We start from the raw sequence: 13,750 nt of genomic DNA, 5'->3' as shown, positions 1-13,750 counted from the left end.
ACTGCTTTACTCTGCATCCTGAGGGGCCCATGGTGTAGAGTCAGAGGGGATGTAGACAGTGCCTGGCCCTTCCCTCTCCTGGGGACACAATGTTCTTGAACAAGCCTTCCTCTGACACTTCCCATGGGGTCCAGGAGAGGCCAAAGCACTGTCAGGAGATGGAGAAATCATTTCTTCACCTTGCACAGGGTCCTCCCTGCCCACTGCTCAGCAGTCCTGTGAGGCCACAGCAGGGTCTGAGGCAAGTCCTTCTCAAAGGCTGGGAGGAGGGCAGGGATGGGGCGGGGTAGGAAGACTCCTGGTTGAGTGATTGCATCAGGCCCTGGCTAAGCATAAAAGGAGGGTCCCTCAGGCTGGGAGGATGAGGACTGGGGACCATGGAGACCCAGGGAGCCAGCCTCACACTGGGGCGCTGGTCACTGTGGCTACTGCTGCTGGGACTGGTGCTGCCCTCGGCCAGTGCCCAGGCCCTCAGCTACAGGAAGGCTGTGCTTCGTGCTGTGGATCAGTTCAACAAGCGGTCCTCAGAAGCTAATCTCTACCGCCTCCTGGAGCTAGACGCTACACCCAATGATGTGAGTTATGAAGGGATCTGGGGAGGGGGCCAGCTAGTTGTGGGGCAGGGAGACAGATCAGAGGAAGAAGAATGAGCCCAAACCCAGTTTCCCCTACTTTGACCCGTGACCAGGAGGTCGACCCAGGCACCAGAAAGCCTGTGAGCTTCACAGTGAAGGAGACCGTGTGCCCCAAGACGGCCCAGCAGCCCCTGGAGCAGTGTGAATTCAAGGAGAATGGGGTGAGGATGGGAGTGGGGGAGGGGAATGGCAGGTGCCTCTCAGGGGTTGGACAGTGGGGTTGGGGATGATTTCCAACTCCTGGGAGGAGGCCGGGAGGTTATGGCCACAGGGGTTCCAGTTTGACCTTGAACCTCCCCTTCCAGCTGGTGAAACAGTGTGTGGGGACAGTCACCCTGGACCCATCAAATGACCAATTTGACATAAACTGTAATGAGGTGAGTGGCCCCTTCTGGACTGTGGTGTTTCTGGGGGTGCTAAGTATGTGAAACATCCTTTGGACCAATGACCGGCTGCCCCATCGAGGACAGAGAAGGGCCCTTCCACCCGGGCCCACCCTCCCTGAGCCCCAGTCTCCAGCCTGGCTGTGCATCCCTTAAAGCAGTGGTTCTCTCATGGGGTCCCCACCCGGGAACTGACAGGAAGGCAGATTCTCGGCAGCACTCAACCCAACCGAATCCGATTCTGGGGCGAGGTCCAGCCATTTGTATTTTCATAAGGCCTGACGGGGACTCTGACTGTGCAGAAGCTGGAGGGGCACTGACTCAGTGATGATCTTCATGCCCTTCTTTGCTGGGATGGGTTTGTGACCCTGGGAAGCCCCTTATCATCTGTGGACCTCAGTTTCATCTCTGTCTGTGGTACGGAGATTTAAGCATATGCTCCAAGGGTCACAGCCAGAGGGTGCTCTGGGTCCCCAAGGTTCCTGGAGTCCACTAGGAATGGGGGGCAGGTGTGGAGGGAGAGGTCTTGTCTTGACCTTCACCCAGTTCCCACAAGAAACCTGCTTTTATTGGTTCACAGCTTCAGAGCGTCAGATTTATTCCACCAATCCTACGTCCACCAGTCCGTCCACCATTCCGCCCACCGTTCCGCCCACCGTTCCGTCCACCACCCATAAGACCATTTCCTGGTAGAGGGTGACCAATAGGCAGATAACTCCCTGATAAAGGCTTCTGATGAATCAGAAGCCCAGGGAAGACCTCTTGGGATCTCCTTTGCCTTGAGTCAGCATCCAAAAAAATAAAATCTTGTGAAAACAACTTCCTCCAGTTTTCAGTTTCAATTGTCTCCCCTCTTCCAACTTACCATGACCTTTAGGAGTGTCTGTATGTGTGTGTGTGTGTGTGTGTGTGTGATCACTCCTGTGAACACAGAGAAATGTGAGGCCCGTGTTCCTTCCAGAAAGGCAAGGGGGAGGCAGCAGCCCCAGGAGCGCCAGGACAGCGTCCCCACCCTCGGGTCCCTCCCGGGCCCTTCACCCGCCCCTGCCCTCCTCCTCCAGCACCCAGTAGGACGTAAGGAGACCTGCTGTGTGCTCAGTGCTGGTGGGAATGCTTCTCCTGCTCACGTGGGGCTCACAGTCCACAAGGGGTCAGGCTGCTCACCTTGCTAAACACTCACAGAGATGCAGTTCAGTCTCAGGGTGAAGCCTGCATGTACCGTGCCCAGAACATTCCTCTTCCCCATGACAGTCTTAACTCTGGAAAGTCCACGCCTCCTGACTTTCCTCTGGCATCAGACACATCACTGTCTTTCTAGTTTTCTCCCACATTTTATGGTGGGTCTATATGATGGAATCCAATGATATAAACCTCTCATTAAAAAAGAAGCATTCTGCTCATCGGGGCGATGAGCTGAACACTGTGGGAGACGCGGAAAGTGACACACAGGTCACATCTCTCTTTCCCCGGGTGTTCAGACACTGTCCATGTCCTGCCCACTCCCCATGCTCTAGCTGACCTTTGCTCTGGGGCAGACTGGAAGCATTAGGAAGTTTGTATTCTGGTAGCAGCTTCAGCCAACCATTGGAGGGACTTGGGGGAAAAACACCTCCTCTTCCTCCCTCTTGGGTGGCCCACTCCCAGATATGTATACCCCTGTGTGAGGTCCCCACTGGGATTTAGCCCCAACCACCCCCATCAGTGACCTCTTCATTGACCCCTCCTCTTCTGACTCATGTCCTGCACTGTCTCCCCTGAACACACTTCTGCTGGCTTTTTCTGGAATCTCCTTGCAAGGAAACTCCTTCCACCAAAGGCTTATCTTAGGTTCCCTGCTGGGTCCACCTGAACAAGACACAGATTGCCTTCTCTGAGAGGGACAGTGGGCATGATGTCCCAGAGCCTTTACTCTGCTACCTGTCAGGCCCGGCTCCTCTTGGTGAGCAGGTGGGGCTGATTTCAGGCAGGTTAGAGGAACCTCACGCTTCTCACTCTAGGGAACCTGGCCCGTGGTGGCAGTGGAACCGTGCAGTCTGTCTACTCATTCCATATGGGTCAGGTGCGGGGCCTGATGTGGAGACAAGAGAGAAGGGCCCGAGGGGTCCAGGGTGGTGGTGCGGGAGGGGGCGTCCTGGGGACAGTGCTGAAAACCAAGGGGCACTGAAGGTTTCACAACGTGGTGAGCGTGGACAGGAGGTCAAGCGGCCCAGGGAGATGCCTCCTCCCTGGAGTGTTTCTCAGTGTTTGTGTACGTGTGAAGGTCACTCCCTTCAGGGCAGGGGGCAGCTTCCTTGGTTGGGGGCACCGAAATCAAAGAGAGTGGAGGAGATCAAGAGATCAGGAAGAGGGGAGCCAATCAGCGTGGACCAGCAGGGGCTTCTCCATCCCCCAGACCTGTGCTGTGTCAAGGAGGCACGCTGCGCCGTTACTAGGCGAGGACCTTGTGGATCTTGGTTTTATCCATCCTTGCAAGAATGAAGTTGTAAGATAAAACATGCAGCCCCTGTTCTCCCGTGTGCCACTCTGCCTCTGTGTCATCCCCAGCTGGAGCAGGGTAGGACGCTGTCAGGGGAGGCAGGGAGCTACATTGCCTCTTTCACGGCCCCTAGGCACCTTCAACTGTGTGGACTCATTCATCCTCAAAAATGTATCTAATGGTATATTTTTCAACTCAGTTAAGTTCAATTCATTTGCTCAGTCGTGTGTGACTCTGTCTGATGTTCAGAGCCTCAAGGAGCAACACCCCTATCACGGGAAGTGTGAAAAATGAAAATCTCAACAAAATGACTCTTCCCTGGAAAAGAGGAAAACAGGGCACTTGGAGGGAAACACCTGGAGGCAAAGGTGGCTGATAACATTCCAGATGCAGCTCTCAGACATGGGGTCTGTGTCAGAGCTCCCTGGGGGCTTTGGTCCACCAGGGTCCTGAAGATGCCTGGTCCTTCATGGGTGGATGTGCTAGGTTAAAGGAGGATGCATGGGCTGTGCCGCTGATGCTGCTCAGCCTCAAAGACATCTTTTGACACCTGTGCCTGAACAAGGCCCCTCGTTCAAGAAACCTTCCTGGTTTCCTGAAATTTACCTGGTTGTGTTTCTCACTGTCTCATGGGCAGTACACCAGAGACTGGCAGTGTGATCCGGTGTCTGCCTATGAAATTGGATGGTCAAGCCTCAGTCTTTGAGGGTATCAAACCTTGTTGCTATAGAATGCTCTGTGCTCACTACCTCTTTTATGACTCACACTGATATGCAAGAAAAATGACCATTCACGGGCCATGTTATCGGAATCAACAAATGAATTAAACCTGCGCTGGCTAGGTAGGGTCTCTAGGCATGTGGATACACCATCACATGGGACATGGTGATCCATTTAAATCCACCATTAGACCTCAAAATATTGACAAAGCCTAGTGATGCCAGCACATGAGGCCAAGGAAGCCTGGCCAAAGTGGCTGACTGCCACCCTCATGACTGAGTGACAAAAGGAATTCCAGGGTGATAACAGGGGTGCCATCCCTGTTCACACAGCATACATGGGATATGATATTCAAAGACTCTCAGATGGTCTGTGTTTCATATCTGGATTCACAGAACACATCTGATCTGCAACAGCATTGCCTTATAGTAAGAAGCTGGGTATGAACAGCTACCCAGATGACTCTCAGGACCTTCAATGCCCCCAATCTCATCTCCAAGTAGTCAGTACCATTGGAAGATGAAATGGACTCTGAGAGGAAACATTGAAAGGATAACTATACACCCAAGGCTCACCTCCCAGTGGAGCACACACTTAGGGAAGGCAACTTGAATTCTAAATGAGCTGATTCCCTGGGAGGCTATCTTCTAGTTAAGTAGAATGTTTAATTTTGAGGCTTGGAAATGAGGGAAGAGGCCCATACTGATGGAAGACTCTCAAACCACATGAGTAATCTTTCTCACCCCACTTGTCTTTTTCCCAGGCACCTCTGGCAGCTCCTAGTATCGGAATTTGCAAGCTGCAAAGAAGACGCATGTGGTGGGTGACTCTCCCCTAGTGCTCATTGCACTGCCAGCTCTGCTGCTGGAAGGATATTGATGACAACGATCATGAATATGAGGTGGAAACTCCTAAGGCGATCCTACTGGTGTTTCAGGACCTAGGGAGCTGTTCTATGATGGGTCACGGCATAAAAGGATGAAGCTGCTGAGCACGTAGGGAGGAGTCTGGGCACATGGTCTAAGATAAGGGGAGGACTGAGGACAGGAGCGGTGATTGCTGAGGGACTGGGTGTTTAGATCACTTGGTTGTGAAGAAAGTAACTACACTGATGATGGGAATAGCAGGCCTCTGACTCACAGAGTCTAGGGTGGGAAGACGCACCATTCATTGCTCTCTCAGCGTTTGTCTACAGGGCATCTGGTCACTTTCACCCAGACTCTACCTGATCAACAGCCAATGAAGAGTCTTTTTCTAAAAGTTGTTTATTTATTTATGACCGTGCTGAGTCTTCACTGCTGTGCTTGGGCATTCTCTAGCTGCGGCGAGGGGGGTTACTCTTCATTGCAGTGCACGGGCTTCTCATCTCGGTGGCTTCTCTTGTTGCAGAGTATGAGCTCTAGAGGTTGGGCTCAGTAGCATACAGGCTTACGGTGGGCTGGCGTGGCAGCTTAGTTGCCCCACGGCATGTGGAATCTTCCCAGGGATCGGACCCGTGTCCCGTGTATTGGCAGGCAGATCCTTAACAGCTAGACCACCAGGGAAAGTCCTGAAGAGTCTTAATCTAAGGGCTCTTGTTACCTTTCCAACAACTGCCACCTCCAGGAGTAGACAGCCTCCGCTAAACATGACATAACAAGGTTGACCTTCTAGATATTGATAAGATTTTCATAAGTCTCATCATGAAATTTTGAACTCTTTTACATGTGTTGCCCAGAATATGGTAGCACTTCTAAGCTTAAAGACTTGGCAGATTCTGACATAACAAGAGCAACACCTCTTGCTGATCTTGCTGCTACTAAGTATGGAAAGTCTGGCCTGGACTTACCTACAACACCCAGATAGTCTAAACTCTCTCTTGTGGTGATAAAGAGTGTTTTGTGGGCAGGGGGCAAGGCTGGTATCAAGAGTGTCACCAGTACAGTCACAGAGGCCCCCATGCTTAGGTACTTGCTAATGACTTATTCTTGAGGGCTTGAAATTCTCATAATTTTGAACAAGGGGCCCCACATTTTCATTTTGCAAGTGATGGAGCCAGTGCTGGCCAGTGGTGACTCCATACTTGAAATAATACAGGAAGGAGGCCCCGTAAACCATTCTGAGAGCAACTTACTTCCCTCCACTCTTGCCCCAGATCTCCCTAGGGTCTTCCCCCATACCCCAGCAACTTTAGCAGCCAGAGGGCAAGGGATAGCCCTGGAAGCAATGGAAGAGAGTGGGAGGTGGACCAGGGCAGAACAGGCTCCCAGTTCAGCCCTTCAGTGTCTAGAGTGCTGCAGGTTAAAAAGAAGAGTCTCCAGAACTTCTTTAAGTTCTGAGATTCACGAGAGATACAGGGCTCGCCAGAGTGGTCGGTAGTAGGGTGAGAGAGAGGGGTAAGGAGCTAGTCTAAGAAAGATGGAAGCCCTAGATTGGACCAGGGGGACTCCACACTGGACAAGAACTCTGGGTCCTTCTATCAACCCTGATTTGGCCAAGACCTCTCTCCCAAGGCCACATCTCACCCCACCCTGGGCCTCAGTTTCCTTCTTGGCTTAAAGAGACTGGTGGTGAGCCCTGCCCTGCCCTCCTGACAAGTGTGCTGTGAACTCAGAGGAGGTGGGTGCAGAGAAACCTGTTGTACCCTGAAGGACCACACACAGGTCACATTGTTGGACTCAGGTCTCCAGACTCCATAGGCAACGTGGTCATGCGAAAGCTGTGAGTGGGGGAGGCAGGACAAAAGGGGCCTCAGGCTCCCCTCGCAGTGTTGTTACCATGACCCTCCCAGGGATTAGCGTCAGAGTTGTGTTGGTGACAGGATGGACCCCAGGGATCTCACTCAGTGTTTTTGTTATTGGCAAATTACTTGGAAGAAAGCTCTTTCAATGAGATTGTCCAAGGGCACACTAGTGACCATCATGGCAGGAACTCCCAGCAAAATGGAGAGAGTTCCCAACGTAAGGAATGGCAGGGGTATCAGTCTTGTTTCCTATTCACAGCCAGAGTGTCACACCTACACAGAATAGTCTCCAGCTGCCCCAGCCCTCCCTTCCCTGGTCTCTGCCACCCATCAGCCTTCCCACTCTCCACCCTGCTGTAACCTGCAATTCCAGCTCCCCAAGCTCTTTCCTTTTCTGTTGATTTAAATCCTTATGGAGGGAGGTTGTTGCTGGAGACAGAATCGGTGGTTTTCCACATGTGGTGATTAGGTAGGAAGGTGTTTTACAATCTCCTGAATATCTTTACAAAAGAAATAAAGTCAGGTGCTTACCTGTAATTGTTGAGTTGGACCGGGGACCTGTGTCAGATTCCAAGCTGGAAAAAATGGAATCAGTGAGATGGTGTTTTGATCCCCAGTTGGCCTGTCTCTCTTACTAGGAGTTGGTCCCTTCTCTCTTTAATTCCCAGAGGGCATACTAGCTAGCTGGCCAGGGCTGGGTGAAGTCTCCAGATGGTAGGCTGTCTCTCCCTTCCCAGGGCACCCGTGAGCAGACATAAGACTCCACTAGGACAAGACAGCTGTGAGGACTAAATCAGAAAAGGCAGATGCTGGAGACATGGAAGGCTCGCTCCTCATTACAGGAGGTGCAGACTGAGGGCCTGGCAGAGGCCCCTAACAGGATCCAGGGAGGATGGGGAAGGAAACTTTAGTCTGAAGTGTGAACAAATGCAATAGTGCAGAGGCAGGAAAGCACAGGGTGGGCTTCCGTGGTGACTCAGCGGTAGAGAATCTGCTTGCAATGCAGGAGACCCAGGAGACGCAGGTTCGATCCCTGGGTTGAGATGATCCCCTAGAGGAGGACATGGCAACCCACTCCAGTATTCTTGCCTGAGAAATCCCATGGACAGAGGAGCCTGGTGGGCTCCATGGGGTCGCAAAGAGTTGAACATGACTTAGCGAATAGACCACCACCACCAGGAAAGCACAGGGAGATTTCCAGGTTACCAAACACCTGGTAAGCATGTGTGTTGCTAATTCTTTGACTTGGGGAAAAGATACAGCTTGACCAAAAGGCCACTGGGGCAATATCTGGGTGGTGTAATGAGGTTGCACAAAACTCACTTTTCTTTCCTTCTCCAAGGCTGAGTGGTCACCTGGCATCTCCCATCCAGGCTGCCGCCTTCCAAGGTGCCCTGGCCCAGCCCTCAAGGGTCCCACAGGGCAACTGAGTCCACAAACCTCCCCTGGCCTCACAGGCACATGGTGCTTCCCTGGTGTTGATGGATTAGAATGTCCTTCTTCTAGAATGGCTTCAGCACTCCTCTGTCCCTTGGGCATAGTATTTCCCCCAGCTGTGCTCTCTTTTCCTCCCAGCGTCTTCCTCCCCAACCAGAGCACTGGGCAGGGAGTCCTGGAGGTCAAATCAGAAGGGATGTCCTAGACTTCCCTGGTGGTCCTGTGGGTAAGAATCTGCCTGCCAATGCAGGGGATGCGGGTTGGACCCCTGGTCCAGGAAGATCCCACATCAGGCAACTAAGCCCTTCGGCCACAGCTACTGAGACCTCACACTCTAGAGCCTGTGCTCCACAACAAGAGAAGCCACCGCAATGAGAAGCCTGTGCACCGCAACTAGAGAGTAGCTGTTGCTCTATGCAACCAGACTAGCTGGTGGGCATCAACGAAGACACAGTACAGCCAGAACTAACTAAATAAATAAAAAGCACATTTTGCTAAAAAAGCAAAAAAGAAGGGATGTCCTGAAGGCTTTGGGAGTCAAGAGGAAGAGGTACAACTTTTGGTTAAGGTCAGGGAAAGCTTTGCAAGGTGGCATGTCAGGGCGAGCCGAGGCATCAGCTGCAGAGATGGGGGACAAGCAGGAGGCTCCGAGATGGCTTGTGGTTGGAATGGTCAAGGCAGCTTGAGACCTGACCTGCAGGGCTGGGGTGTGGACAGTGAGGAGTGTCAAGACCAGACCCTGCTGTCAGGCGCAGGTCTGTGTGCTCTGAAAGTGGAGGGTGAAATGGTCAAGTCAGCATTCTGCCTCTGCACTTAGAAATAGTGTGAAGTGTGGACATTGGCCTGGGGAGAGCCTGAAAATCAGGAAACATGGAGTCTGGAGGTTCTGGCTTCACTGAGAGGAGACAAGACGGGGGTAGGCCCAGGGCAGGGGTGGCGGGAGGTCAGGGGAGTGTCTTCAGGAGGAAGAAGGAGCAGGTGGGTCTCCCAGGCTTCCAGCTCAGAGCTCCTGCGGCAGCACCCCGCCAACAGCCCAGTGCAGACAACCAAGGCGTTCATGGGAGTCCTGAACCCAGAGACAGAGCAGTGATACGTGTTCACGAGAACTGGTGTCTTGACAAGGGCCGTCCCCAGGAACGTGTGAGGACTGGGAGGAGAAGCAGCCTGGATGCACCTGAGCCAGCCCTTCCTCCTAAGAGGAGAATCCTTGGAGGAGAGTCAGCAGGAGCCCCCAGGGAATTGGAGGGGACCCAGGAGAGCAGGGACAGGGGAGAATTGGTCAGGGGCAATTTTAGAAGGACAGAGTGTTTCCCTCAAGATAAATAGGTTGAGTGTAGCAACAGGCCACAACTGCTGGGGTCTTTGGATGTGACATCTTAGTCTGAGGAAGGCAGAGGAGAAGACTAGGAAAAGGGGACAGGTGAAGCTGAGCCCCTGACTGTCTGAGGGTTGTGAAGAGAGAAGAGGATGGTTTGGCCCAAATGGCTGCCTAGGGACAGGGTGGGTGGGTGAGGGGCTAGAAGGGGTCGGTCCTGTCATCCACTCATCAAACTTTAACTAAGTGCCTATCGGGTGCCAGGCAGTGCCTAAAGGAGAAGATCGAATAGCAAATACCCTCCTTTACTCTGAATCCTGAGGAGCCCATGGTGTGGAGGTAGAGGGGATGTAGACAGTGCCTGGCCCCTCCATCTCCTGGAGGACTCAATCCTCTTGAGCAAGCCCGCTGGTGACACTCCCCATGGGGTCCAGGAGAGGCCAAGGAGTTGTCAGGGAGATGGAGAAAACCTTTCTTCACCTTGCTCAGTGGTCTCCCTGCCCACTGCCCAGAAATCCCATGAAGCAACAGCAGGGGCTGAGGCAAGTCAATCTCACACACTGGGAGGAGGGCAGGGATAGGGTGAGTCTGGAAGACTCCTGTTTGAGTCTTTGCATCAGGACCCAGGCTGAGCATAAAAGGAGGGTCCCTCGGGCTGGGAGGAGGCAGGCTGGGGACGGTGAAGAGTCAGAGGGCCAGCCTCTCCCTGGGACGGTGGTCACTGTGGCTACTGCAGCTGAGACTAGTGCTGCCCTCGGCCTCTGCCCAGGCCCTCAGCTACAGGGAGGCCGTGCTTCACACGGGGGACTGCATCAATGACGGGTCCACAGAAGCTAATCTCTACCGCCTCCTGGAGCTAGACCCGCCTCCAGAGCAGGATGTGAGTTGGGGAGGGGGCTGGGAAGGGGATCTATCTCCTGACACCCTTGGCCACACTGTCGCCCCCTTCACTCAGGCTGTACCTCCTGTCAGGAAGGCACTTTGCCCTCTAGGTGGCTCCCACCTCTTCCAGAAAACCTTCCCAGACCTGGGTCCCCTGCCAGCCCCAGGCTTCCTGCCTTAGCATCTCTGCTGTGGGATCAGGCGCCCTGCACACCTGGCTCCCAGGACTTCCGGGAGCTCCAGGGATGGAGGGGGTCACAGGCTCTGTGAGGTGATGTCCCTGCTGAAGCCCCTCTGCACTGCGGTGTCTCCCTGCCAGGGAGGCCTCTGTCAGCCTGGAGATTCCAGGTACAAGGGCTCTCTCTGCAGGCGGCCCTGACCTCCCTCAGCCCCTCTGCGGGGAGGCTCTGCCCTCAGCGCTGCCGTGCGGTCTGCTCCTGCTCTCTGTGAGCCCATGAGGCGGGGGACGGGCTCTGTCCCTCCCCTGGGCTCCCAGCACCAAGCCCAGGGCCGGACACACAGGGGGCTGGAGAGGCTGCCGTCCGGGTGGGGACAGGGAGACAGATCAGAGAAGGAAACATGAGCCTGAGCCCAGTCCCCCCACTTTGATCTTTGACCAGATGGAGGACCGGGGAGCTCGAAAGCCTCTGAGCTTCAGGGTGAAGGAGACCGTGTGTCCCAGGACGAGCCAGCAGCCCCCAGAGCAGTGTGACTTCAAGGAGAATGGGGTGAGCCTGGGGGCTGGAGGCTGAGGGCTGGGATAAATGCTTCTCAGCACAAGCTGAGCAGGGGACTTCAGGGAAGATTTCCAGCTCCTGAAGGGTGAGGTTGGCTGAGCCTGGAAGGTTATGGCCCCGGGGGTTCCAGTTTGACCTGGAAACTCCCCTTCCAGCTGGTGAAACAGTGTGTGGGGACAGCCAGCTTGGACCGGTCTGATGACCAGTTTGACCTAAACTGTAATGAGGTGAGTGGCCCCTTCTGTGTTGTGCAGATGCTAACAGGGTAGGTTGTGGAACATCCTTTGGACCAATGACCCGATGCCCCATCCAGGGCAGAGAAAAGGCCCTCCTACCCAGGCCCACCCTCCCCAATCCCCAGGTCTCCAGCCCTGGCTCTGTATCCTTTAGAGAAGTGGCTGTCTAAAGGGGTCCTCACCCAGGAACTGACAGTAAGGGAGATTCTCAGCCCTACTGAGATCTCCTGAATCAGACTTTGGGGTGGGGCCCAGGCATTTGTATTTTCACAAGGCCTCCAGGGGATCCTGACAGTGCTGAAGTTGTGACACCCTGACTCGAGTCATGGTCTTGAGGCCATGCTCCAGTCCATCTTTGCCCGGATGGGCTTGTGACATTTAGAAGCTCCTTGTCATCTCTGGGATCAGTTTCCCCATATGTTGTGGGTTTAAGGATTCAACCACATGCTCCAAAGATCACTGTCAGAGGATGAGCTGGGGCCAAAGTTCCTTTGGTGGCCCAGTTTGGGGGTTGTTCAGGTGGGGAGAGAGTGGTCTTCTCTTGACCCTTGTCCAGTCCCACAAGTAATCTCTTCCATTGTGGTTCACAGCTTCAGAGTGTCAGGGCTAAAGGACCTCAGCCTCCCAAACCTCGGCCTCCTCACAGGCCAAGGCCAAGGCCACGGTCATGGTTCCTGCCAAGGTTCCCCGGAAAACAGTGAAGAACTGGCTATCACACCTATTAATGGCTTTTGGTGAATCCCGAGCCTGGGGAAGCGTTTTAAAGATCTGATTTGTTCTGTCTCAGACTTCTGGACGGTGAAAAATAAATTCTTGTGAAATCAGCTTCCTCCAGGCTTCAATTTCAATTATTTCTCTTTCTCCCACTTACTGAGACTGAGTCCTTATCTCTGAGAGGCCTCCTCTGTGTGTGTGTGTGTGTGTGTGTGTGTGTAGCTATGTGTATGTGTGTGTCTATTTGTGTGTGTGTCTATGTGTGTCTATGTACGTGTGTGAGATCACTCCTGTGAACACAGAGAAGCATGAGGCCCCCGTTCCTTCCAGGAGGGCACAGGGGGAGGCAGCAGCACCAAGAGGCCCAGGACAGCATCTCCACCCTCGGGTCCCTCCCGAGCCCTTCCCCTGACCCTGCCCTCCTCCTCCAACAACCAACAGGACATAAGGAGACCTGCTGTCTGTGCAGTGCTGGTGTGAATGCTGTTCCTTCTGATGTGGAGCTGACAGTCCACGAGGGGCCAAGCTTCTCACCTTGTTAAACACTCACAGAGATGCAATTAGTCTACATGCATGCAAGTACAATGCCCTAAACGTTCCTCTTCCCCTTGACAATCTTAATTCTGGAATAGCCTGCCCCTCCTGGCTTTTCCTGTGGTTTTGAGACACACTACCATTTCTTCAGCTGGGTCCCAGATTTCAGTGGTGGGCTTGTGTTTAGGGATCACATGACACAAAAATTTGCACCATTAAATACAAGCATCCTACTCTTTGGGGTGAAGAGCACTGCATGAGGGTGAGAGACATACAGAGTGACACACAGGTCACATCACTGTTTGCCTGGGTGTTTCAGACACTGTCCACGCCCTGCCCACTCCTTATTCTCTAGCCGGTCTTTGCTCTGGGGCAGACTGGAAGCACTCGTTTGGGGCTGGGGGGTTGTTGGATCCAGGAAACAACTTCAATCAACCATTGCAGGGACTTGGTGGAAAAACACCTCCTCTTCCTCAAGCCTTGGGTGGCCGGTTTCCAGACCTGTCACATCACTCCCTGATGTCCACAGCTGGGTTGAGCCCCTGTCTCCCATTTTTGTAACCTCTTCACTGAAACACATCCTCTTTGACTTAAGTCCTGCCCTGTCTCCCCTTTCTACACTCCTGCTGGTGCTTTCTGGAATCATCTCCCAAACAAAATGCTGGGTTAGCCAAAAAGTAATATCTTACGCCAAATCCCAAACAACTTTTTGGCCAACATGATACTTCTACTAAATGCTTGTTTTAGGTCTGCGTTGGAGCCAACCTAAACCAAGACACAGATTCCCTTCTCTGAGGGGGACAGAGGGCAGGATCTCACAGAGCCTTTACTCTGCTACCTGTCAGGCTTGGCTCCTCTTGGTGAGCACGTGGGGCTGATTTCAGGCAGGTTGGAGGAACCTCATGCTTCTCACGCTACATCACTCTACTTCATCCAGCATTCTGGGATGAATGCCACAG

At 53.4% G+C, this 13,750-nt stretch overlaps 2 protein-coding genes across 2 annotated transcripts; both read left to right on the top strand.

Annotated features, from left to right (window-relative positions):
- The first annotated feature begins 369 nt into the window (after nucleotides 1-369).
- Nucleotides 370-1,830, top strand: LOC122682875 (cathelicidin-2). Its single transcript, XM_043886175.1, has 4 exons — nucleotides 370-575; nucleotides 689-796; nucleotides 941-1,012; nucleotides 1,599-1,830. Exons 1-4 carry the CDS (start codon nucleotides 378-380, stop codon nucleotides 1,716-1,718), a joined length of 498 nt encoding a protein of 165 aa, XP_043742110.1. The 5' UTR covers nucleotides 370-377; the 3' UTR covers nucleotides 1,719-1,830.
- A 7,195-nt stretch (nucleotides 1,831-9,025) lies between these two features.
- Nucleotides 9,026-12,244, top strand: LOC122682692 (cathelicidin-4-like). The gene is made up of 6 exons (XM_043885695.1): nucleotides 9,026-9,128; nucleotides 10,309-10,568; nucleotides 10,644-10,646; nucleotides 11,197-11,298; nucleotides 11,463-11,534; nucleotides 12,134-12,244. The coding sequence occupies exons 1-6, from the start codon at nucleotides 9,026-9,028 to the stop codon at nucleotides 12,242-12,244; spliced, it is 651 nt and encodes a 216-aa protein (XP_043741630.1).
- Nucleotides 12,245-13,750: the final 1,506 nt, after the last annotated feature.

This window comes from Cervus elaphus, chromosome 24, assembly GCF_910594005.1.
Source record: "Cervus elaphus chromosome 24, mCerEla1.1, whole genome shotgun sequence".
In the NCBI taxonomy this organism is placed as follows: domain Eukaryota; kingdom Metazoa; phylum Chordata; class Mammalia; order Artiodactyla; family Cervidae; genus Cervus; species Cervus elaphus.
The sequence above is the reverse complement of the archived record's forward strand: the minus strand, read 5'-3'. Positions and strand labels throughout refer to the sequence as shown.